At 41.2% G+C, this 26,619-nt stretch overlaps 1 protein-coding gene and 1 long non-coding RNA gene across 3 annotated transcripts; one reads left to right on the forward strand and one right to left on the reverse strand.

Annotated features, from left to right (window-relative positions):
* The first annotated feature begins 782 nt into the window (after positions 1 to 782).
* LOC129736625 (uncharacterized) lies at positions 783 to 7,751 on the forward strand. Its single transcript, XR_008733525.1, has 2 exons — positions 783 to 3,856; positions 7,501 to 7,751. It is a non-coding gene; the product is annotated as an uncharacterized LOC129736625 (long non-coding RNA).
* An 853-nt stretch (positions 7,752 to 8,604) lies between these two features.
* On the reverse strand, positions 8,605 to 26,515 carry WDR75 (WD repeat domain 75). Of its 2 annotated transcripts, none has more exons than XM_055718325.1 (21): positions 26,362 to 26,515; positions 26,063 to 26,192; positions 25,119 to 25,184; positions 24,339 to 24,432; positions 23,465 to 23,589; positions 23,079 to 23,149; positions 22,408 to 22,524; positions 21,801 to 21,889; positions 20,827 to 20,985; positions 20,436 to 20,495; positions 20,230 to 20,345; positions 19,588 to 19,760; positions 18,597 to 18,760; positions 16,191 to 16,374; positions 14,285 to 14,379; positions 13,770 to 13,865; positions 12,999 to 13,168; positions 12,391 to 12,450; positions 11,134 to 11,277; positions 10,962 to 11,053; positions 8,605 to 8,968 (listed from the first exon to the last, which is right to left on the reverse strand). In XM_055718325.1, exons 1-21 carry the CDS (start codon positions 26,445 to 26,447, stop codon positions 8,761 to 8,763), a joined length of 2,499 nt encoding a protein of 832 aa, XP_055574300.1. In that variant the 5' UTR covers positions 26,448 to 26,515; the 3' UTR covers positions 8,605 to 8,760. The 2 variants fall into 2 exon arrangements, with proteins under 2 accessions (XP_055574300.1, XP_055574301.1); XM_055718326.1 differs by having other exon boundaries at positions 26,358 to 26,467.
* Between the last annotated feature and the right edge of the window lie 104 nt (positions 26,516 to 26,619).

Here is a 26,619-nt window from a genome sequence, read left to right on the forward strand (position 1 = left end):
CCCCTTTCCCTTGGCACGGCTGGGCAATGGAGTCACAGGAAAGGAGAGAACTCCGTTCTAGGTTGGTTCTGTTCGAAAAATGAAACTTGCTGCAATTTCTCTGTGTGCATCTCGCTCCCCTCCCCAATAACTTTTGAACCCTTTGGTCAGTGTTAACCCTGTTGGGTGGAGAGGTTATGCTGCCGACACCGGGGGCGAGCGGGTGGTAAGAGGAGGGAGCTGCCATCAGCGTCCTGCTGAAGAGGAGCCTGTCGCTTGGCACCACAGAATTCATAAGGAAAAGGGACGTGAATGCTCCAGGTAGACAAAAAGTAGCCGTTGGAGACCAAGTGAAACCCAAAGCCATGAGATTATGCAAAAAGTAGCAACACTGTGCTGTGCATCGAACCTTTTTGTTTTTCTTCCTCCGAAAGCTTCAAGGCATGTTTCTCTCTCACTTTTTTTCTTTGTTCTTTCTTTCTTTGGTGTTTTTTTTTTTCTTTTCTTTTTTTTTTTTTTTTTTCTTTTCTTTAAACTGTTCCCCTTTGCTGTTCTTTCTTTTGCTGATGGTAGTCTTGCAGCCTGAGCGGGCACCTGTGAGCCTGCCGATTCATTCTTTCTTGAGTAACAAAGAGCTAAGCACGCTGAAAATATATTTTTCTGGATGTAGGATTTCTGTATTATCCATCACACAGTTGTACTTAGCCTGAAAACCTGAATAACATCTGAATAAATACCTTTTTAGTGCAAATAGGCAGCTCCTCCCCCCCCTGCCCCCCCCCCCCCCCCCCCCCCCCAAATGTCTGTATTTGAACTGGTACCCATCTTGAAGTTGAGGTCTCAAGCAAGGTTGTGTTATAGACAGATTTTCACAGCATTGCTGTGGGGTCTACTGCACTGTTTTCCCTAACTACGTGAGCGGCTTGTTTTATTGCTGAGCTAAGAAGGGTGGCAGGAAACCTCCACTATTTGTGTATCCCAGCCCATCTTTAATTGTTTTGTAAGTAGTTCTCCTTACAACGCATTATTCAAAGTTTAAATGGGTTTGGAACATTCTTTGCTGGGTAACTGGAAAGCTATTATTTATTGCTTCCAGGTGATTTGTGCTGATGTGCATTCAGGGTGGTTTTCTGGCTTCATCTGAGCCAGTTGATTTAGAAGTGGGGTTTTGTTTTGCAAGTGATGTGAGTTTTTCTTTCCATTTAATCCTTGAGATCAGCTAGTGGATTTTCCATAGAAAAGGAAAGACAAACTGTCACTGTATCCTGAGTCTACACACAGAATATGCAGTCCAGAAATAACACACTGCGCTGACTGATGGAGCGAACACTACGAATATTTTCCTTTCCTAGCACATGTGATAGTTCTCAGAAATCCAGCTTTCACTTGGACTACGCCAAGCGCAAAAGGGCTCTTTTCAGTATGGCGCATTTCAGGGTTTAAATAGTCTTCTTGTACTAAGAGTATATGCGCGGCTTTTTGCTTTGGTTTACACTTTTAGTACTTTTGCTTCTATGATTTTTGAAGTGGCATGGGGAATGGAGCAGGCTCGGTTGGCTCACCTGGAAGAGATGGAGACCAAAGTGATGCGCTGTGCGACTTGCGCTTCCTTGTCTTTGCAGCTGTGATCTGCTGCAGTGCCTGCAGCAGGAGGCACGAACCCTCTCCGAGTCTTCTTCCAAGTCAGGCCGTTGATTTTTTTTTTGTCTTTCGTATTGAAAAGTCATCTGTAACATAATTTTAATGATGCACCCTGAACTTCTGGCCAGGTTAGGCTTAATTTTCAAAGTGGAAGGAAGAGGACTGTGAGATCCCTCTAGTTTCTCCTGTATTTCTTCCTTAGAAGCACTGGGACCGTAAGCGAGAGAGGAGCAGTACCCAGGGAAGCTCAAAGCACAGAGGAAGCTTAACCTGAGCAAACTCTTTCATTACAGAAGCATCTGACTTTGGTGGGGAAAATCGCACGTTGCCTTTGAGTAACAAACTTTACAAGAGTGCCAAGTTACTTTATTATTTGTAAAGTAGGTGGCTAAGAATGAAACAGATGACATCGCAGATAATGTTGGAGAGTTTGTTTGTTTGTTGGCTTGTTTTACCGGATTGAGGAAGAAATGAAAACTCCTTTGGTCACTAAAGGAAATAAAATAGCCGAGATATCTGAAGCTTTGTTCATAGTCTCAAATCTAAAAATACAATAAACTAAGCAGCACTGCAAACAAACAGAGGTTGAGGCATCAATAGCAAACTGATAACTGGCTTTATGTCTGAGATAATTTAAATTCTGTGCTGGTTTTAAAATGAAGGAGTTAGGAGCATAAGAAAGCTATTTTGAAAAATGGGGAGGAAAAAAAAAAAAGTCTTGCTTTTCTGGGTAATACCTTCTATCTCAAAGCCTATTCTTTTGTTCCCACTCTCATGAAGAAATTAGACGAGTTTATGGCAGCAGTGTCTGTTCTTGAAAGATAAGCTTAATTCTTAGCATCACAGCTGTATCTGTGAAGGTCAACAGAGGACGAAGGTCATGGCTCCAGTAAAGATACTTCACCGCATGTTAAAAAACTTGTAATTCTTTAACTGGTTTCATTTTAGAAGCTAAGAAAAGATTCCCCCTCAGCAGGTTAATGCCATGCTAGTGTCACTCTAAAAGTATTTTCTTTGGACCGCAGGCCACTGCTTTATTTGAAGCTTGTTTATTTAGCACGTTAGTTTGGGCGAGGAGGAAGAGGGTGTAAGGGGGGACCAGGAGTTGCTGCATGGGAGCTGAGGTGCCTCGTGCATCACAGCAAACACCTCCCAGGGATGCTCCAGGTCTGGCTGCCGCTCTCCTACTCCAGGGACAGGCCCTGTGACAACAGGGTGGGATTTCAGATGCATAACATTCCAACCTCACCTCCTGAGCAGCCAAAATCCTCTTGAGGCCCTTCCCTCTTGGTGGAACTTGGCTGTAGCTCTGTGAACATCTTAAACTATTTATTTGTGTATCACCTGGTTTCGTTGCCGGCCAGATTTTGTTCCCTCAGCCTAGTTCCCCGCAAAGGCAGTGCCAGTTTGTGTTGGCGCAGGCGATGCAGGAGCATCAGAAGCAGCAGATGGGGGTGGAAAGTGGGAATGCTTCTTTCCACGGCGGCTGCCTACGCCTTCAAAGTGCTTGAGGAAGCCACAAGCTGGGGAAGCGCTGGTACGCGCGTTCCCAGAGCCGTGTGGTGACCCTTCCTTACAGCCACACTATGGTATTTACCTAAAAGGCTTAATCTGCTGTATTATGAACAATATTAAGAAGTTGTTCTTTAAGTTGCTCAGACTCCAGCCGCTTTCAGACCAAACATAGCGCTCAGAGCACTGTTTATAGCAGTATTTTAAGATCTAGAACTTTATCTTGTTGGTCATGCGTGTTTGTGACCCTGGACTATAAAGCGAAAGGGTGCTTTGTCAATGGTTTCTGAGGAGCCAGGATTTCGTGCTGAGTTGCTTTACAGCAACGCCAATTGCAGCCACGATTTCTGCCATCCGATGATGGCGTCTTCGTGCAAAGACACACAGCTGTGACACATTCTCCCCTTTATGTGCAAAGTCAGTCAAGCAGTTAAAATCCTGAGCTGTTCAGAGTATTATTTCAATGTCTTTTGCAACCTTCAAGGTGAGTGACCCTGCTGCCCGGGCTAAATTCCAGTTTACATAATTATAACCTGCTATTCCACTCCCCGAAGAAATGCTGCGCAGAGGCCGGAGCTGGCGCTTGCCCCGTTCGATGCGAGCCGGGGCACCCACGGAGCACGGTGCCCTGCACAGATTCCACGCTGGAGGCGGTGTCAGCTCAGGGATAACCTGCTTCTGCTGCTGCTGCCATCGCCAAACCAGACCGCGGCAGATACTAAAGGTAATCAACGAGGAATATAAGCCAGAACAGAGAAAGAAGTGGCTTTAGGGCTATCCGGATACATTTATCAGTATTAAATGACCCTGGCAAAATTTGCCTTTGCTTTATTATCATTTCAGTCTGAACAATGTTTGACCTGTAAGCAATTAGCCTGAAGAAGGTCTGGAGGATGATTGTGGTGCTTCTAAGGGCCAAGAGAATGAAAATGAAAGGCTAATGATGATTTTAGTTGTTTAATGGAAACAATAGCATGCTTTCATCTATTTTTTCACCTAAAGATTATCATCAAAGACGCTTACCACAAACAAACATGGAAGACTAGAATAGAAATTTTGCAGGAAAAGAGATTACTTTTATTAGGAAAAACTGTGTCTGCCAGAATAGGTAAGCACTGAACAGATTACATAGATCATAGCATGACTTTTATCAGAGGTTTGCAAATTTAGACAAATATCCGCAAGGAATAAGTATACTTCAGCTACTCTGCTTCAGGGCAGAAGGGTGGACTTGGAAGGTCTGTTGAAGCCTCCCAGAGTTGTATCTCAAGACATCATTGTTTCCCTCCATCCTATTCTCTTCCGCTTCTAATTCTGGGTGCTTCAAAAGGCTCGTTGCAGACTGGGGTTGGGCAGCTTGAGCTATCTGAACAAGGCTCCCCCAGGGTTAGAGAGCCAAAGGATCGCGAGGCAGAAATATACGTGAGGCACAAGGATCCAGGTGATCCTAAAACACGCTGCACAATGGGCACTTCTTATTTTTTCCCCCAATTCTTGATCAATCGAAAAATACAGCCACCGCTGCTTATGAACAGCAGCCTTTAACGTAGCTTTCCCTGCCAAGTCTGCCCACCAAGGACCAGAGCGTGTTTTGGAGCTGCTGTTCACGGGTAACCAGTTTGGGGCCACCAAACACCAGTCCACAGCAGTCATTTTCAGTCTCTGTGACCTAACCTGGACTGGAACCAGTGGGTTAAAATTACTGGTCACCTCTCCTCTACATTTAGAGCAGCACCTGAGCAGTGTCACAGGGAAGCAGCATCTCAGTCACATCCCATTGCCATGATCCAGCTCTTATGGTCTTGCCAATCTATTTATTTTTTGTAATTTTTTTAGAAGAAAGAAGCAGAAGCCAAAAATTATCAAGTTTTTTAAGATTTGACTTGGGGCGTCACAGTAAATATGGAGAGCTTTCCTGGCCACTGAGATATATGAGGCTTAAAAAAAAAGTAAAAGTATTGAGGGCCAGCAGAAAGTAACTGTTTTAAAAATAAAGCATTTCAAAGCAGGCACAGCCAGATGGGTTGCAGCCCTCCCTCTGAATTCTTCGTTGTTGTAATCACAGTATCTTTCAGAAGAAGTTTTGGAAAAGTCTGGTCAGAACGTGCCTACTAAATGTACTAAAACTCTACCCAGCAATGTATTTCCTGCACGAGCAGAGCAAACATACACACAGAACTACAAAGTGAGGGCTCTCTGTTATCCCAGTGCATTCAATCTACTGTGTGAAGCAAAACAAATTTAGTCAAGACAATGGTTAGAAAACACAATGCTAACAACTGTTTTTTCCTGACGAAAATTCTGAACACTCAGGCTCTACTGTCTGAACACTAAACTAAATTGCATCTTCAGATGCTGAATTGCATGTAAATTGTCTCCTGTGAATACCCACCTTTTGCCAGTAAAGCACCTTACTCTCATGAGAATGTGTGAAGTTTTAATGACCACTGAGATTTCCTTCTTGCCTCTAAAGCCGTGCTAAAGTGTTGCTGACACAATTACACAGTAATAGGCTTTGGTGCAGCCAGTGGTTTTGAAACACCACCCGTACAGATCTCTCTGCTCAGCTTGCACTTGTTTTGCCACAGAGCTGAAGCCTGATTTAAGAAAAAAAGACAAAAATTTTTCAGTGTGTCTCTCCTGCTATAGCACACATTTGGGGTTGTGGGGGTGGGAGAAATCAGTTCAATTTTTTTTTTTTCTTTCTGTACTTTCTATTTTTTAAAACCTCAGAGTTTTCAAAACCTGTCATTTGTCAGTTAGTCTTAACATATTTTCTCTATTTGTTCTGTTGAAATTTTTCATTTAGGGAAAAATCCATCGGGTCCAAGGTTCTGAAAAGGTGGTATCAGTTCTAGATCTCTAGATAAGAGGGATGGAAACAAAAATTGCATAATGTTTGGGGAGCTGTGATTCTTCTTTTCAGCTATGTATACCGGAAGGTTATCTAAACACCTGTTATAAAAAAGAGAGAAAAATACAAGAGCAGAAAACTGGCTGTAGTTATAACAGTGTCGTTGTGTTTTCCCGCTCCTCTCCCTTTACGTTTGAGAGAAATAAAAAAAATACAGGAATTCTCAGGCAAACAAATTTTGACAAACCTTTACAGGTTTTAAAATACGTGTATTTTCTGTCATACCAAGGCTTTTATAAACAAAAAAAGCAAAATGCCTAATTAAAAACTTTCCTTAAAATTCATAATAATATTACTCCCATGTAAATAATTTACAAGAGAAGAAAATGTCCCTCACAGTCGTTAAGTAATATATTGTCCGAAGAGCCACGACGTGCAACCTGACTGTATGAGAAGCCCTTTGCTGCCAAGTAACTGAGTTAACCCTAGCTGGTTTAGTCTGAAACCGTTAACAATTAATTGTCTATTTTTCACATTAACGTCTGATTAGGAGGAAATACAAAGTGTGCAATGCACTATCATCGGACAGCTCACTAACTTGTGGAAACGAATTCTAAGTAAGGCTCTTCACGCAAAGCGGTGTCTATTGAAGCATGTTTACATTCATGTTTTGACATCCATATGACTGTAAATTTACAGAACAAAAAAAGTGCACTAGTTTTTTCCACTTTTCTGTAACAATGCGTTTTAAACTAATTTTTGGCTTTGATTAGGCAGCACTCACACCTAATGACAGATGACTTTTTAAGAGTTTTCAGCGCCGTAGCTGTTTACAAACAGCTGCTGTATTGTAGAGTACATGGTCTTGGCTTTGAAACGAGCACCCTGTCCCTACCCAAGCGTGTGGGTTTTGTTTGGGAGGTGACGTAAGTATTTTATTTCTGGAAGCTTCTTCCCCATGACAACTGTACACAAAGATCAGGTGGTCTCGCTACTGGCACAGTCCTCGGCCGGCACAAGGACACACTCGGCAGGTCAGCATGCACAAGCACGGCTTGCCAAGGCTCAGGGAACGGTCGAGCCCAGATGCCGGCTGACCGCGAGGGATCACAGGAGCTGGGTGTGCCGGGAGGCACCAGCCTGTCCGCTGCCCCTTCCAGAGCCTGAGGCCTTGCGGGGAGGGAGCCCGCCTGCCTACAGGGCTGCGTTTCCATTTCTCGGGGGTTAAGACCTTGGGGTGGGTGTTGGGGCGTCTCCTGTGGGTGCAGCTCTGCCCTCCACCCTCCCACCAGGTGAAAGATGCGTTATAGCAGCACTGTTACTAGCATGCTCAAAAGTGGCTTCTGAGGTATATGCATCCTCTTAATATAAACCAGAGTTCAGAGCAGAGTACCCGTGCCCCGCCATCACCGTGGCAGCCCCAACAAACAAACGACCTCACTGCTAAACATACAGGTGGAGTCACGGCTGCTCCCATTCTAAGTAATGCTACAGCCTTCCCCTCTGCCTTCCAGCCTGCGAACCGCGTAACTCAGATGAAGGATGGCTGACTTACCAGTACGTCACGGGTCAGCACTGCTTACTCCCAACAAATATCTGCATTGGTGTTAAAATGCGAGAAGTCAAACCCTCCAGCAGAGTCATTCCCAGGGGCTTGCTTTGAGTGCCTCAGGATGAAGCTTGCTGTTTTCTATACATGGATGGAAGTGACAAGATTTTGCCTGCTGTAAGATATAACCCCCCTCAAAAAAAAATAAAAAATAAATGTTTCCACTAATGGCCTTCCAGTACACGGTGTTAGACAAGGAGGGGGAGGACAGGGTCCACCACTTTGTCTGAAAGGCAGTAGTGAAGTGGGAAGAGCGTGGCTTTCACTGACAAGATATGAAGCGTCATTCCTGTTTCCAACATTTTTCATCTGAGTATTTTTAGCAAAATGTTTCTTCAGAGCTTTTAGCGGCGTAGTTTCCAGCAGCTTGCCTTCGTACTGCACCACACAGGAGACTATTCGCTTTCAGGCCTTCAAAGCTACTACTTCAAATATGCACTCTGAAATAGGTCGTTAAAGTGATGTATGGATACCACAGCAGGCCTCCCGTGCATCGGCTAAGCTGGCTGCCAGGAGAACAGATGCGTCTCCTTCTACAAGGTGCTATTTTCATGGTATTTGGGAAGGTTTCCTTATGCTGATACATGTAAGTACCCTATGCCCAAGAATCTCCGAACACCAGCAAACATGTAGGTATCTATATCCTAGAGTCGGGCATATTAAACCATTTTGTCACCTGTCTCAGCAGCTAGAGAGGAACTTCTGCGGAGAAGGCCTAGTGCCGCATCCAGGTAAGCAACGCTAACACCTATCCTGATTTCCCCTACCTAATTTTGAATTAAGTACTCTTACGAACTGACGCTGTTGCTGCTCTTGCTTTGGCAGCAGTAGCCCGGCCTCAGTGGGGGAGATTTTCAGCAGCTTAGCTGTCACTTTGCTAACCGATCACAAGTTAGATAACAAACCCAGTTTTGCTATTAGCCTTTTAACTCTTGCAAGGGGAAAAAAAACCCACCCAGAACTTAGGTGTTTTCTAAAGGGCACAGAGAATCAGCACTAGCAGCAGAACCAGCTTTCCAAAACTTTAACCCTCTCCCCTCAGTTCTCCTTTCTCATGGAAATAGAGGCTGCTAAAATTTATGGCCAAAGGACTTGAAAGCTTTTTTTGAAGAATATTTAATCCACAAAGCTTCATCTTACAATATAAAAAAAACAAGATGTCTGTTTAGAAAGCTGATATCCAGCTGTAGTCCATTTTTCTTATTTTTCGTAGCTCTTTTTCCTGGGATTTAGACAGTTTACATGTCATCTCTCCTAATAATTCCATAGGACTTGTATCTTCTTGTTCCATTTCAGTAATGTCTCTTTCTTCATCTGATTCATCCTCTGCTTTTTCACTTTCCATTTCTACTTCATCAGCAGCTACTTCAGCACTATAAGAGGAAGATGATTGGAAACAACCCAATTAATGGGCACTTTCACACACTACAGTATTGCACACTATAGGAGAGAGGTAAGTTATCATGCAAATAACAAAGTAAACATTAGATTTTGTCTTTTTTTAATCTCAGGCTACTTACAAACTACTACATTTCTCTTGCCATCTCAATGACAAGCCATTTTTCAAATAGCTGTCCTCTGTTTTAAGTAAACTTGAGGTCTGTATTTTTTTTCTCTAAACATAACACAGTGTCAGAACAGGTAGATCAATATTCTGTAAAAAGTAATAATCTCACAGTCCTACAGTATTAGAAACATTGGTCACACTGGTAGGCGAGACAATATTCAAGAAAGTAATTCTTCTCTTTCCAATCTGAAAAAGGTCACTTGGTCTTACGAACTGCTACAGTACCTAGAGTGTTACTAGAAAAGTAAAGTTTGGTTTGTTTTTTTAAACACAGGGAGGTGCTTAAAATGGCCACTCCCTTATGACTTCCAAGAGTTAAAATGTGCTAAGTAGAAAGCACACTTCCCAAGAATTATACAGAACAGTCAGCATTTACAATGTGGTAATTAATTCACATGCCTGTTGTATAAATATTTTGGATCTTATTAGGAATGACCTGCACGGCAGAACAGTACCAGTCTTCTAAAAATCATCTGCTCAAATACGAAGTATTTATCACTTACTCAATGTCAACAGTGAAACATGCATAATACCTTAATATTATACTGCCAAGGAAAATAAAATGATTTAACATTAATAAGAAAATTACTCTATACAGTGCTATATTCTTGTTATTCCAGAGCCCGATTCTACAGCCCCTATATGTAACTTCAAATGTGCAGTTGTACCAACTCCCAGTGTCAAAGTACAAACTCCACATGTGCCAATACTTACACAGCTGCTGAACTCCTGAGTTCTGCAGTACTGAACCTACATGCAACTTTCTACACATTCCTCGGATTAGATTTTGCCAGTCTTTTACTGATGTGCCAAAAAGACTTTTACTTGTGTCATTCAGTAACAAAGCTAGCAATACGGGCCAGCGCAAGGTAGCAGACCTGATTGTAGTGCTCTTGTGGCAGAATATAATGCACATGCAAAAACTACTCAAACTGGTGTTCCCCCCCCCCCCCCCCCCCCCCCGCCCCGAGTAAACCCTGGCAGTATAAACCATCCTCTCACTGGTCTTTGCAAATTCAGAATGGCAGCTGATACCAATGATGTATTTTCATCTCTGGCTTGGCAGTTTCATTAGAGGCTTTAAAAAACAGACTGCACAAAAAGTACAAGCATTTAACTGGCTTCTGTGTAAGTGACAAAACATTAATCTTAACACTACAGTCACAACCCCTGTGCCTGCATTCCTTTTCTAGCAGTAGACATTGATCTCAGAGGAGCAAGCTACAATACATTAAGTACCTATCAAATGACTCCACTAAATTGGGACTAATGCATCATAAGACAAGCTTAGCCAACTGTCTTCACAGTATATGCTCATATGTTGTAGCTTAATTAGGAACAAAATTTAATCTTAACAGCTTGTTTAGAACTCATAGCTAAGGACTAACTTCTTGGTGTACCTAGAAACAGAAACCAAGAATTATGCAGGAAGTCATCATAATATCAGATAAAGCTGAGAATCTGGCATCTATCAAAAAATGGCACCAAAACCATTAAATCCCTGGAATAAAGTCAGACTCATAAAGAACATTTGAGTACCAAAGGCAACATGTTGGGTATGAGCACATTATGCTAAACAGCAGCAAAAATAACAGCAACAAACGAGCCAATCAACTAAACAGCCAGTCTGCTTACATCCCCAAACCTATGTAGTTTTAAAAACCACATCTTGCCACCATAAAGCGTTCTACTAAAATAGAAGAATGGAGAGTTGGTAAACTGTTTTTGTACTTTAAACGAGGACATACGTAATTTAAAATAACTTCAATAACTAAAGAGAGTTCTTCAATCTTTCTTACCTTTTGTTCTCTTTGGAGATGAGCAATGAATTAATAAATATAGGACAGAGGAAGGAAGCAGATGGCAAAACATGTGCTGGAGTGTGCAAAAGCTGAAAAGATAAAACAGAAGCTTTATGAAAGCCTTTGTTTGTCATGATTTTGTCTGGATGCTTACTGTAATTACTCCTACCTCTTTGACAGCAGGTGAATCTTGCTCATGCTTGTTTTGAACAACTCGTTTTCCAAGGTCTATATCCTGCTGTGATTGCTGACATCTGTGCTTTCCCAACAGCAAGCTAAATGGGGTCACAGGAAGACTTTCTTCTACTGCCAGCTTGAAAAAGGTGAAAGTTTTAAGTAAAATCTTAGTGTCACAAATCTAAGTCCTATCTCATTTTGAGTTACCAAAATTCAGAATCAACCTCTGTGACAAAACTCGGCACTCACATTTCTCTCAACTGAGACATATGGCTCTTTGTACTCATTCCCTGTCAGGCATCCTGAGAGAATCCTACGCAGAGGTAGTAAAACTCACCAGGATCTGGATCTGGATTCAAGAATGCCAGATTTTAGTTGGCTGATGAACCAATTAACTTCCAAATACGGAAGCTGGTGCATGTGTCAGAAAAACTTAAGTATGGCTTTCAGATACCACTTACAACTAAAAGGTCATTTATACCCCAGCATCATGTGCCAAGTGATTTAATTACATAACTGGAAGCAAAACATGGCAACTTCCCTTCTGGCATTTTCCTAGATCAATATACCTTAATCTGAGTACCAAAGTATTCCCCCACCCTCCAACGAAACTGATTACTTATACCCACATTCCCCCTGGATTTTGCATTAGAATGATACTAACTTCTACTTTGATCTATTTTATCTAACCAACTAAATCAATCAAGTGCTGCTGTTTTAACTCTGTTCAGGGGGTATGGAACACCACTTTGTGAATTTAAAAGATTGCATTTCCCAGACTACTTCTGCACAGAAGTACGTACTGGAATATAAATTTGAAATTCCTTCTCATTGATAAGCCACAATTGACTGGCAACTGTTCATCCTCATCAGAAAGCGCCGCTCAGGCAATACTATTTTCCACGTGTTAAAGAAACCGAGATAAGGAAAGGGCTTATTCAAACATCTTGAAAATGAGAGCAAAACCAATGGTTTTGCTTCGTTGTGTAACTGGAATCCTTTTAGAAAGGTATCATTTTTTGTTCAGGGGAAATGAGAAGAGGAAGCAGCAGCTCACTAATACTTTTTTTGAAGGTTTTTACAAACACCAGTTCAGTCAAAAAATAAGCAAATACAGATTACTGCCCCTAAGTGCCTATGACTCCACCTAAGGATCTGGCGTGCATTTTCATGACAGAAGGGAATCTGTATCTGACAAACTGAACAACTGAATTTTCAACTGCTCTGTCAGAACTTCTGTAAGAGGTACCTGTTTGCTTGACGGTGTAAGCCTTTCTTCTAGAGACTTTGTGCTAAGCGTCATTAGCTCCTAAAATACAGAACAATGTAGCAAAGTTATAGAATGCGCACCTGCTTTCCATATTTCCACACCCTGCCTACAGAAGCTTCCAACTTGGCCCAAAAGCTTTTGTCAGTCAAGTGGAAGAGGCAAACGCACCTCCTCCTCTCTATTTTATACAGAAACTGAAAGGAAGCGGCAACAGCCTAGAAGATCTATATAGACTTTTTGGGAAAACAAACAAAAAAAGACCCCAGACCACCCACCAATGACCGCAGAAAGTGAGTATCATATGAAATGTTTGGATAACCAGCAGTAATACAGCAACGTAGGCAATGCTCCCAAATGATCTAGATTCTTGTATGAATGAGGCAGCAGATACTATTAGCAGTAGAAAACCAGTAAATAATCGATTTTGATCTTCAAAGCTTCTAATGAAGAACAAAGCATGGCTTACACTGCCTTGAAATCACAAAAAGAAACTCTTATACTCAACAGCAGAACACTGAATTTGTACCAATCCACATTCAGGAAAATACCTTTTCCCCAGGAACCACTTGCCAATCACTATTTCTTACTTGTGTATCCGTAAGAAAAAATAGTTGGGATCTTCTTAGCCAAAGGTATTTTTCTGAGCCAACTGTTTCAGGTTCATCTCTTGGAATGAAGGCAGCAAGCTGGATCTTTTCCTTACAAAGGTTCCTCTGGATATAGATTGGTCGTGGCTCATTTGGTTTAAACACAAACACTGCAAAATAAAGGACATCTTCTCGTTAAATCATGAAATTCTTACCTTCCTGGATAGCTGTCAAAGCCCTAGGTATCATAGCCAGAAAGGGCTGGACAGGATTGCCTTTAAGCACTAGTTTGCAGGAGCTATAAACGGGTAACCTTACGGCGTAACAGAAAGTACCTTTCACAGTATTCCAATCCAGAGAACATACTTGGAAACTGATGTTTCTGTGGAACAGTAGCTCTAGGAAGAGTAACCATAATTTACAGTCAAAGCTCTAAAACGTGGCTGTACAGTTCAACCATGGTTTTGCATTTACAGGAGAGGGTTAAGAACATTTAAGACCCTCACCCAGAAAGCATGGTTAACCCTGTGCTATATCCTGTACCGTAAAATAACTGTTGGACGAAAATATGGGGAGCCAACATGTCTTTTCTAATGTAACTGATTCCATATTTTGCTGCTGCTGCTGTTTTCCACAGGTGCAAACACAGACTCAAGTCTGTTTTATGGCTTTTATGGGGATGGATTCTAAGAAAACCTTTTTCTAGAAATTATGCTTTCACAGTTTTAAATTCCAATGACTATGACTTGTCAAAGAAGCCTTTGTACTTACGGCTGGACTCTTTTGAGAGCCATGAGACAGCAGCAATGTATTCTGAAAGGGGATCAGGTTGCAGAACTAAGATGTTGAGGTGGGCGCTCCATTCCACTGAAAAGCAAACACAGCAACAGCCAGACATGAAAAGGCGGCATTCAGTTCTATCCCACTACTTTGCCAAACAAAAGGTCAAATGGGAATGACACACAGGGCCTTCACCTCTGGAAGAGGAACGCGGTTTCACTTATTCCCAGATGAATAAAAATAGAGAAATACTATCAACTTCTACACGATCGTAGGAAACACTATTTGTCTCATCAGTCATTTAACTTAGAAGTTACTATGCACACGCACACAAAGCACATGCACGCTGGGCAGGATATCATCCTGACTGAAGTATGAAAATTATTATGTTTCCACAGGACATTTTGTAGTGGGTCAATCGGGAATCAAACTAGAATTATTTTAAGGTTTCATAGTAAATTCAGGTGTTAAATGTTACCACTAGCACACATTTAAGCTGATCTTACATGCACAACTGAGTAGGTTCCAGCAACACAGAAAGCCATGATCAGTGGCACCAATAAGGTACTTGGAACATGTTAGTCTCCCAAAGCAGATGTTCCTACAGAAGTAAAAAGCCAAAACAAGTTAGTGACCTTCAGATTTCCTCCTCTTTCCTCTATGTAGCAATGATTCACAAGTCACAAAACCATTCAGTTAAAACTTAGTTCTTGTATTTAAATCGGGCTAAGTCTGCTTTTTGCTTTCACCCCTAGTGGCATGAAACTTCACATACAACCACCAGATAGGTCTGGGAGATTTAAAGTATGAATAAATCTATAAGGATTACATATTCCTATAACATTCTGATTTCAAGGAGTGATTTTAAACTCTTAAGTAAGTTACAAACCCCTAAGTAATAGTAACTGTTCACATCAAGCCTGGTAAATAAATTCCTTAAGTAAAGAATTCCTACTATTGCCCTAAGCACTAGAAAGGACGGACAAAAAAAAAAAAAGTTACAGGCTGCTCCAACTGAAGAAACTGTGACTTGTTTTCACGCATTTTAATTTCCCAGTCTCTTGTTTGAGAATATTAGAAGAGCCTTTTGATTTCTAATGCTATAGAACATTTTCAAAAAAGCTAATAAAGGGCGGAATTTCTATGTTGAAACATCGCCCTTTGAAGTTATGATACTAATACAGTCATTTAATATAGCCCTAGAGTTTCCTTTTAATGTAACATATAGTAAGGCTACAAAAGGAGTAGCTGTCCTGGGAAAAGCTTGCCACTGCACCAAGCTGTCAAGAGAAGTTTTCTGCATAGATAGTAAAGACGTGGCTTACAGATTTTCCTGCACACAAGTTTTAGAATCATGTTTCTAAATTTCTAATTTTAGAGGACCAGTATAAACAAAACTGACTTGATCACACAGAAGAAAAGATAACAAACATACACACAAGAATAAAGATTCTTCATGCCAGAATCTTTAAAATATTGTGACTGCACAATTTTAGATGTTTCCTGGAAAGGGGTATATGAAATACCTCTAACATTACGGCAGTAATGCCTTTGAGAAGCAAGTCTGAGAAGCAGTTCGAAAAACCTCAGCACTGAAAGGGAATGCTACAGTAGGTGTGTAGCATCTTCCTGTTTCAGCAACTGTTTAGATACAGAGATCTGGCACAGAGATTAAGTAGATGAACCACTGAGGCCACCTATTGCCCCATTTTATTCAAGATTATCATAAGAAACGTGATACTTTACCTGGAACAGAAACGGCTGTATATTTGCACAGTCCAGGAAGCTCAGTATTAAGACTGCCCTATTCTCTGAGTCTCTGACATTTACCTCTACCATCGGCCTACGCCATTCCTCATTATCCTTACACAACAGAACGGTATCTAGACCTTCAGGATGTCTTTTATCATGACAGCACACAGTTTAGCATGCTGGGATAGTCTGCTAGGCAAACGTGGATTTTCCAGCAGAGGTTAGAAAGGATCAGGATATATATTTTGTAATGCAGATAACAAGGTCAATACGCCTTTATGGTTTATTGATATAAATTCTGTTTGTATGCATGAGAACATGCCTAAAGAAATAATATTTTGTATTTGTACTTTGACTCATCCCTAGATTAATGAGGAAAAAGAAGGGCTATTAATACCCTACTGCATGCCAACGATACATTGAGTACGGGAGGTAAAAAGAGTCCCAAGCAAGTAAGAAGATGAAACTGCAAAGCTCAATCTTATTAACAGGAAGCTATCAACAACCTAAAAGCCATTTTAGAGTTTTTTCTACGTATGAACTTCAGACTGTTAAATTCAACATTTATAAGAACATACACAAGGTCCTGGACTACTATGAATTGATTCTTTAAGTTCTGAGAGTTCAAGTATGACATAAAAAACCAGATGAAAAGCATACCTTATTTTTCCAGGTGGATGGCAAAACGTACACTTAAGATCCCAAGTAACTGAATCCCATACAGTGACAGTTTCTTCAAAGCTAACAGCAAGCACAGAGCCGTCTTCTGAGAAACAGCAGTTAGTAGCTTGGTAGTTGTGGTAGCTGCCTACGAAGTCACAGTTCCAGCTCACACTTTGCTGTGCTGCATTGAATAAACAGGCTAGTTAATTCAAGTCTATACACGAAGAAGAATTCAAGTACTAGGGCTGCAAAATAGGCTCAAGAGCAAGACAGTTTTGTTTCAGAAAACATACACTTCGAGGAGTACAGAGAATCTGTCCTGTTCTAGTACAAGAAACATCTAGTAGGTTATTCATTTGTCCTCAGTTTTGCATTTGAACAGTGAATCCCAAGACTGACATGGTACAACATTCACGTTTACTTTACCAACTGCATTAACTGAGGTCTCAAACAGGCAGATATTAGATAAAAGGGAAAAATAAAAAAAAGATACTTAAGTAGATTCAGCATTTAGTGTTCTGAAATATAGTGTTATTTTAAATTGGTAGCAAGAACAGGAGCATTACTGAAAATCTGAACACAGCTTGCATTTCAGTCCAACAAAACTCATGGTTCATTTACAGAAAGTTTGAAGATCACAAAGTGACCCAATCAGCATGCTTCCTTGTGTTGGTTAACCTGCCAGCGTGTCCAGCTGGGATACCTTTCCTACTGTTGATAATTACCATAAAATAAACAGAAGCGAAGTGATGTACTTACCACATAACATACATTTCCCAGTATAAATAGATTTATACAACATGTTTTTGAAACACAGGAGTAGGATGAAGAAAGGAAGGAAAATAAGTTCACCCTATGCTAAGATATCCTTTATATAATGGCTATCAGTTGATGATTAAAAGACCTGCCTGTAAAAAAAAGCCAGAAACAATTCACTACTTTCAACTGCATGGCACCATCTAGAGGCACAGTGAGAGATCGATCTGCTGCAATTAAAAGCATGCCAGAGTGTATGCTACTTACGAACCAATCAGTTTATTAATATGTGCTGCACAGAAGCTGCAGCATGTCAATTCTTTCTACCTGAGCATTCCTACCCTGCCTCTGCTAGGCAAACACACCACAGAAGTCAGCACTGATTTGTAATTTTACACATGCCATGAACAGAACTCTGTACAGTCACTTAAAAACAAATTCACACAAAAAAGACCCTGATGAGGCCAGTCAGCAGATACGATCTTGCTGAAGGAAACAGACCCCACTAGGTTTCATCCCCAGCCCACACTGTACCCAAGATCGAAGTATCTGTTCATTAAGATATAATCTAGGCTTAGAATCACTTACAAAAAATAAAAAGACCCCCCCACACACCCTTTCAGATACCATTGAGAGAGTTGCTATTAAGTAAATATATACACAAATCCTAGTAAATGGATACAAGCTTTTGTTTTTCTTCTCGTGAGCAGCCACTGTTGAGGAGCGAACGGCTTGGGAAGAGAAAGTTAATTCGGCAAAGTAAGCTTGCCACATGGAAACTAGTAGCTCAAAAGTACTTTTGAACATGTTCACCTGCCCATGAAAACACAAACATGTTATCAAACAGCAAGCGGTTCAGCAAAAGCACTACCACATCTACTGGGGACATGAAAAGATAAAACACCCAGGTAGCAGGAAAGTTCCAGCTCACTTAAGTGTGCCTGGCACTGTAGTAATAATTAAGTAAAAGGAAATGAAGAAGCAGAAAAAGTCTTGCATTTCACGTGCAAAGGCATACAGGGTAATACAGCTCCTTCAGACACTCTATTTAAAATAAGTGAGTATCAGCATGCATTTTGAGAGGTGAAATTGCGTTACTTAAGTATCTTGGAAATGGATCCTAAATATCCATTCTAGGACTTTCAAATATCTATGGGTAAGAAGGATGTTCAAAAAATGAACTCTGAAGTGGTGGAGCAGCGGAATGGCAAAGTGCTATTATTATATATTGAGTCAACTGAAACAGAGTAACACATTTCTGCATCCTGCTCCTTTGAGCAGAAGTCTCAAATAAAAAGACTACCCAGATGAATGACAAAACATCCATTTTCCCAGCATGGACACATCATTACTACAAACAATCCTTTAAACAATAAATACAGGTTGTCACAGCCTTCTGCAGCAGGCTTGGCAAGGTCTTTGCTATTTCAGGAACCTCCATATCAATCCATAATACTGCAAGAAACCTACAAGAGAACTCCATCACAGAGGATGCTCAGGAGAACACAATACTTCATTCATCAGCAGAAACAGGTAAATGCATGCGACTAAAGGGCCTAGTTCTGAAAGGATGAAGTTAGGGTCAGAAATTCTATAGCATGTTATAATGTGGCAAGTAAGAGTAAGTTACGTTTTGACCATATTTACCTTCTGGATCAGTGTCTTCTACCATCACCCAGACTTTAAACACGCAGTCTCTGCCAGCTGTTACCAGTATCAGAGAGTCATCTTCTAATTCATCCATGTCACGAAAGCACATGTCTGTTATGTGGTCCTCATGGGGCATATTTATTCTAGTGTTCAGCTTAAAGCTGTAGGAAAAGAAAACAGAAGCTTGCCATTTTATTTCATTTGGAACTTGGGGAAGATTTCAGTCCAAGATGATTTTGGAAGGGGGGGAGGGGGGGTGCAGAAGAGGAATCAAAGTAACTTCTGTCTAATTAGACAGCTACATGGTATCAGACCAGATTTCCTTATCACTTCCATACAGCAAGAGAGATTGTAGGCCAGCACTCAGAAAGAATTATCACTAAGCAAGGATCACTCTCAAATATTCAGCTTGAACTCTGGGTAGTCTTTCCAGCACTTAGAAAATCAGTCACATAGCTACTACACAGATCAGCTTTATTTTGCTTTGTTTCTTCTTCAAGACAGTAACAATTTATAGTAAATTCTTCTTTTTTAAACAAGAAAATAAGGGAATGTGTATGAACCAGATGCATATGTTAGCTAAAGAAAAGACACATAATCAACAATAAAGACATAATCTACTCTACCCTAGAAGGACTAATCAATTAATGGTGGATTAGACACAAGTTGGGAAAACTGAACAAGTTATACAACCATTCCATCAAGTCCATAATTTTTAATACGAAGTAAACGTGAACTTAACTCCCATGGTTAAAATAGCCTGTGTAAGTAAATTAGGTTCACAGCAATTATTTTCAATCTGTATTTATGTCAGCTCTGTGTGTGGTTTCAGATGCGTGTAGCATGCATGGCAAACTCTCACCAGAGTCTTCCCTAGATTTTTATTAGTTGACTGGAAAACCTCTGCCTTTGCAAGACAAAGTCTGTACAGACATTTGTGCGATACTTTAGATTTTGACACCCAGAAGGCCAGCTCTGTTACCAGTACCTTTGTGTTTCTTCATCATAGAACCACAGCTTCAACTGTAACTCAGGGTCGGTTACTTCGTCTCTCTCCTCTACTGTTGCCAACCACTTGCCTTGTGCACTAAACGCAACTTTTACCAAGTCAGTTTGCTTCAAACCTGCCTGATGAATGTATTGTCGTTGCACAATATCCAACTGCAAAACAACAAGATGAAATTTAGATTTCAAAATTCAAGCAAAGACTTAGAGGTATCATTTATAAAACCATGGAGAAAGGATGTTCTGAAAGCACCAATTAGGACTGACTGGGCTGTGGCATAAAGAAAAATGCGGGGAAAGCATAATTAGGGCATGTACATTCCACAATAATGCCAAGTGTAGAAAAGAAGCAAAAAAGAAATATATTTAAGAGGGAGCTTTTCCAGAAATTTTTGACATTTAACAGGAGTAGCACAAGTATTTACTCAACTATCAAAGTTTAACTATGCTTAACAAGTAAAAGAAGCTGGCAATAAAGCCAAAACCATCTCAGCTTGGAATCCAGTCTCAGGGTAGAGCCGCTGGCTTTTTTCCTGCTTGCCAAATTAAGTTTTCAAATAAATTCTGATGCGTAACTTACTTGACTGAATAAGTTAAAAATTTAGGACAAGCCCATGCAACTTACACTGAACAGCTGTTGGTCACTTTGGAGACAATAGAATTGCAAGTGGCCAGGCTCTCCATTCAGGACCAAAGCCTTGGTTCTAGGATCAACCACTAGACCTGTCTTGACATCCGTAGCTGGAAACAAGAATCAGATGACAAATAACCTAAGACTGAAAGTGACATATTCTACCCTCTTAAGTGGAAGATTAGTTTTATCGCACTTACTTTTGATTAGCCCTTGAATACTTTTGGAAAATCTTAGGTTGCTGTTGATTATTGTAATTCCTGAAAAGAAAAGCAAATAAAGGCTTGCAAAAGGCTTCTGCAATGCAACCACATCCCATGGTGGGGAAGGGACCTTAACCAACTGTACTTAATCCTATAAATGTATCTTTTCTCAATTTATGACACCCTCACATCAAGGTGGAAAGCCAAGTTACAGCAGTCGCCACGCAAATACACAGACCGACGACAAAGCAAAAGATCACTTCAAGCATCTGCGCTTTCAGATCAATATTGAACTTCTATGTCTAGTTAATGAATCTAAAACTAACAAAATGAAGTTATTTGCATTCCATTTTGCATTAAATGATACTTAAATTATGTATTGGCTTACTGTTGTCTGTATGCAAGGTGCAACAGAGTGCACCATCAGATGACATGGAGATGTACTCAATAGGAGATCCCAAACGGGGAAGGAAATCCTTTCGACAATCTGATCCATTGTGCCACAGAACTAGAACAGATTCAACTCCACCACTCAGCAAGCTGGTTCCTTTTCCGGTAATGAAAATACAGTTATAGGTTTTGGTTAAGAAAAAAAAAAAAGTATCATCAGTTTACAATGACAGGCAACCGCAGGTTTCTCAAAAACCTTTCTTAAACTGTCACATACAAAGCAATTATTCCTCATATCCAAGTGTGGACAACACAGGTATGTTTCTCATTACCCCACGTTAAATTGCTGGACACAGGAACAAGAATTTGTGCCTACAATAAAATTTAAACAATGCCTTGGGAGTAGTAAATCCCACTACTTTCTCAGTGAGCTGAGTATTCTTGTTAGAATACAGCTGATTTGTTCTCCTTCTATCAGAAGTACTTTGCAGCAAGAAGTATCCTAAGGAGAATAGTTCAGATCACGCAATTCAGATATAAAAAATGAACTATATTTTTGCCACTAGGTTTGAGCTTGGACAAGGCTGGCTTGTTTTATTTGGATGCAAGTAAGACTGGCAAGAATTCATCAGTGTTACTGATGAAGGGGGCGGGGAGCAGGGCAGGAGAGTAGAGATGAGGGGAAATAGGTAAGGAGGGGCTAAATTTTATATTCTACCACAGAAGGTAGATATTTGATGTTATGAATGCCAATCAAAATATATCAAAAAATAAACAGCTGCTTCCATTTTTGTTTCAAGTCCTTCCTGGACATATTTAATATTCTAGAAATTAATCTGTTAGTACGTGGACAAAATTGAACTTAGCCTATTGATTTTTCTGTCCCTGCTCCAACTCTTCAACTTTGAGAGGGTTGGTTTGTTTGTTTGTTGGAGGTCTTTTGTGGTTTGCAGTTTTTGGCTTTTTACTCACCCTCTATAGAAAAAGCTAGATCCATGACAGTATCATGATGCCAATGCAGTGTGGAAAATGTGTATTCTTTCTTGTGGTAGAAATTCCTCCTATGTGGGGAGCACACCATCAGCAACACAGCAAACAAAAAGAAATACTGAATTAAATCAAGTACACCATCCTCTCCTCTAACTTCCAGTTTCTTGCGTGATCAAGTGATGCAAAGGGAGGAACCATGCTAGCAGGTTTTTGGCGCCTTCTCAGCGCACACTGCGCATCTTGCTGAGCAACTCAGTGCTGTAGAGCAACTTGGCAAGCATATTGTTCTTAACCACACAATCCCACTAGTGTGCTCTCTCTAGGACTCTACTTGCCCATAAGGAGGTACTTCAGCTGCTCCTGCATTACCTTTTTCAATGGAGCACAGCTTAACAAGAGTATTTTCCCATTTGACATTAAACTGAAGTTAGCCAGTACAGTAGCTTCATGGCACTTGCCCTTCTTTGCCATTTTCAGAAGTCATAATAAGCAATGCTAAGGATGAATTAGACTGCTTTGCTCAGGTTTCACTTAATTCCTATGGTTACCTAAGTTTACAGGCTACACGGCTGAATTAAAATGCACATACCAGAGGCGAATCTTTCCATCAGCATGGCCAGTTGCAATACAATCCTCCGTAGGATGGCATGCTACGCAAGTGAAGTGATTGTTTCCACCTTTTGTCTTCATTGCACTTAAAGAAAATCTTCAAGAATTAAGAAAGTAACTTTAGTTACACAAGTTGGTTTGCTGTTTTTTAAACAAAGCTTCAAAAGGATCATCTAATGCACATAAAAATAATTCTGGCCAGCAAAATTAAACATCTCCAAGTTGTTACAGTTACATGCACCTTCCAAAAAACAGAGACAGACTTATTTTTCTCTTTATTTCATTAGTTCTTTGCCTTCAGCCAAGCCGTAAGATTTTTCCTTTTTTTTTCTCTCTCTCCTTCCACCCCTGCTCTGCCCTCTGCCCTTGTTTTGGCCCTGACCAAACTATGTCACTTGTTTCAGTCCAGCATCAGCTTAAGCATTTCCCTGAAAAAAACTATATGCCCGAGCTGAAAAGATGAGCTACCAATACCAATGCAGCATCTCACTGTCTGCCTCTACGGGAAACTTCTTGTATAGTGACCACATCCCCTCCTGCATAAAACCAAATAGTTGCTGACACATACAAATTACTATGTGCACACATCACCAGAAAACCAACCTTTACGATATATCAGACTGAATCAATACCAGACATTTTCAGTCTTACCTGTTCAACTGTTTCTGTTTGAAAAAATAAACTTGGAGATTAAGGTCCTTCACTGATGCCACATATTCACCCTGTATAACAAAACAACAGCTTAGGAGGTACAGTTTATGTTCTTACACATGAAAGAAAAACAAATAAAATATGTTTTGCTACAAAGTATTTAAAAATAAGCTGATGTTAAGTAAATATTTACCTATTGTAAGTGCTGTTGTTTCTTTTTCTTTTCTTTAGAAAAATAAACCTAAGTCTTACACAGAACCATTTGTTTCAGTGCTGCTGTGCTTATATAAAAGCATAAACAGCATACAGTTCAGTGGGAGAAAAGAAGCCCAACCAACCAACACTCAACAGAAGGAAAAAAGAACAAAACCAAAAGGTGAACATACTTCTCTCCCAAATGCAATAGACTTCGGTGATGCACCCACACCATGCAAAACCACTGACAATTCCTTGGCTTCCAGATCTTGGCCCGCTGCTTTTGTCAGCTTAACTGAGACCAGTTGGAATGTATCTGACCAAAGAAAAACCTGTTATCAAAAGGTTTTTTATGAACAAGTTTACATACGCCCCTTACAGAGGAGATTTACATCTCTTCTACCTTAAAACTAACATGTTAGTACCTTCCAATATTTTAATGACTTTGAAAAAGTTTGTAATACCTTTCAAAAACAATAACTGTTTCAAATATTTTGATTCAGACAACATTACTGAAGATTGAGGACTAGATAGTGGACACCAGTGTAACTGTAAGCAGAAACCAAGCAAAGCTGCATAATATTTGCTCTTGCTCTGAAGTGACATTTGTAGCAATACAGTTAAAAGTAAGGTCAAGCTATGTTTGTATTTATGCCAGACAAAATTCTAGGAAAAAAATCTAGGCATGCTGTTAAATAGAACAAGTCTATTTGAGTTAACAGTGCTTAAGGTGGAAGAGCAGTTTGAAGTACTGTAGCATACCCTGTGCCATGGTAAGCACTGCTTAAAGATTTATTGCATCTACATCAGATACATGCAGCACATGCTTCAAATGTGAAGATAAGCACTCCTCTAATTTTTTTTTTTTAAAAAACAGATGTCCTAGAATGAAAACAGAAAAAAGGCACAAAATGCAGGACTGCAGACATCTGTCACAGGATTTTAAGAAATATTTTCAAAATTAATAAATTAAAGCACGTCCTTGCCACATACCATCCACTGACATGACAGTAGCTTAGACACAGAATTACTTAGATGGCAAGGAAGACGCTGATCATACTGTACCTCTTTCACCACTCTTTGGAATGACAACAAACACTGAGTCCTCAGAACTCGCAAGTGCGTACAGTGCCAGAAGTTTGGATCCTACAGTGAAAGTCTGAAAAAAAAAAGACAAGACATGGACTTCAACAATTATTACAATGATGTGTATGGCTTTCAACAGTGAATAATGTTAAGTTTTTACAAGAAGGAAAATACACGTGCTTTGAAGAAACCTCGACAGATCAATTAAAATATTCAATTCTAAGACAAATAAAAAGACCTTTATTCTATCAAGGACTAATACAAACTTTATAACAGTACTGATAAAATATGAGACATCAGATTTACAGAAAAATCTGAAGTTGCCTTACCCCTAATACAAAGCAGAAGGCCCATCTATAGGAAAGGGCCTCTGTTTAGCAGAAAACGGGAGGAACAGGGCAGTTTGCAGCCCGTATTTTCAAGCCATTGTATCGATTCCTACTGGCACATCACAAACTGCTGCACACTCCCTACGAGCTACACTGTGCAGCAAGTAGCAAAGTTAGCATGTCAACACAGATCCCATCTTTCTCCCCAAAAGATGTTGCATCAGCATGAATTTCTGCAGTGACACGCACATCAGTTGCTGCATTTTACTACTGCCATGCATTGGTGGTTTTCAGGCTGTGTTCATGGCAAACCAACACGTCTCAGACTAATTTGTGCCCATTTGTAGCAACTGCTACAGCAAGCCTTATTCCACTAACAATGGGTCAAGAATAATTTTGACAGGTGTTCAACAGGTATAGCTCAACATACTTTAATGGGAATCCCATCCATGAAGTCCCACAGCTTAATGCTGCCATCAAGAGAGGAAGAATAGAGCTGAGGGGAAAAAAAAGGGGAAAAAAAAGTAAGTTAAAGTAATGCATCAAAGCCAGCTTTTATATAAAATCACAGCTTACAAGTTGAAGGATTGATCAATGGAACTGCGACTCTGAGCAGCTGAATCATCAAAAATACAGGACCCATATCAGCTCTGTACTGCCTTCAAAGAAAGTGCAATGGAAATACAACACTATTATTCTAGTTTGAAATCTACATTTTCATGAAGTATGAAAGAAACGGGTGTTTGGGCTTAATAACTTGAGACTTACAGAGCATGCACAGATACCCATCATGCGAACTTTTATTAACATTTGCATCATTGATAATATGCTGATGCAGTCTACTTTGGCAAGTAATCAAGTAATTATTGTTTCTAGATAGACAACAAAGAAATTCCAGGCAAACTGAGACCCAGAGCCACAGCAGCAGTGAACAGGGAAGGCAGGCTGCCAGTACGAAGCTAGCCACTGGGCAAACTTAACGGATTTAGTCAAATCTGCATCTGTAGCAGCAAATGGACTGGGGCAAACACCAACCACAGCACGGGTTGCTGATTTTCTCACATGCCTTTCCCCCCTTCAATAATGAAAAGGGAATTTTGCTGACATTTCAATTTTGCTGTCATTCCATTCAACAAGTATTATCCACATGGTGTTTCACGTTTTTACTTGTAAAAAACAAGATTCAAAGTTTACCCTCCCAGGAAGACTTTTGGTGAAACATTATCTCAACAGTGCTATAACCGCCTCCAGCTCGTCCTCCCATTCCAGCCAACCCCCAAACACCCGGGACAGCCCCCGCGGAGGCACTAAGCTCGGCCGAGGGGCAGGAGCACCCCCAGCACCCCCCCGGCCCCGCGGCCAGACCCCCCAGACCTGCATATGGTTGTGGGGGTTGAGCTGGATGCCCGTCACCAGGCCGGCGTGGCCGCCCATCAACCGCAGCGTCTCCTCGGTGGCCACGCAGTACATCTTCACGAAGTCGCCGGAGGCGCACAGCAGGTACCTGGCGGGGGAGCAAAGCCGTCACCGCGCCGCCCGCGGGGGAAGGGGCCCAGGCACGCCCGGCGAGCGGCAGGCCGCAGGGACCCCTGCCGGCTGTCGCCCCCGCCGCAAAGCTCCGGATCCGCCCCCCCCCCCCAAGGGTGGCAGGCTCAGGGCACGGCCCCACTTGCTTGGAATCGGCGGAGAAGACGGCCCTGGCGCCGTGGAGGGTGCTGCCGCCGCATCGCACCACGCGGAGCGTGGCCGGCGCCACCATCTTGCCTCAGCGAAACCCCCGACCTTTCACCCCCGCCCCGGCGAGCGCGGCCGCTCTCGCCCCGCGTTCCGCCGCGACTCTATGGTGCCCGCGGCTCCCCGGCCAGTTCCGCCCGCCACCGGCATGGCGGCGGGGGCAGGCTCGCGCCGGCGCTGGTTGGCTGCTGGGCTGT

Source organism: Falco cherrug, chromosome 8 (genome assembly GCF_023634085.1).
Source record: "Falco cherrug isolate bFalChe1 chromosome 8, bFalChe1.pri, whole genome shotgun sequence".
In the NCBI taxonomy this organism is placed as follows: Eukaryota; Metazoa; Chordata; class Aves; order Falconiformes; family Falconidae; genus Falco; species Falco cherrug.

Coding starts and splice junctions, on each gene's coding strand:
- WDR75 (XM_055718325.1), bottom strand. CDS start 26,447: ATGGTGGCGCCGGCCACGCTCCGCGTGGTGCGATGCGGCGGCAGCACC. Junction 19,761..20,229: donor GTGACCAACAGCTGTTCAGT/GTAAGTTGCATG, acceptor GTTGTTTTGCAG/TTGGATATTGTGCAACGACA. Junction 16,375..18,596: donor AGAAGACACTGATCCAGAAG/GTAAATATGGTC, acceptor TATTCAATGCAG/CACAGCAAAGTGTGAGCTGG.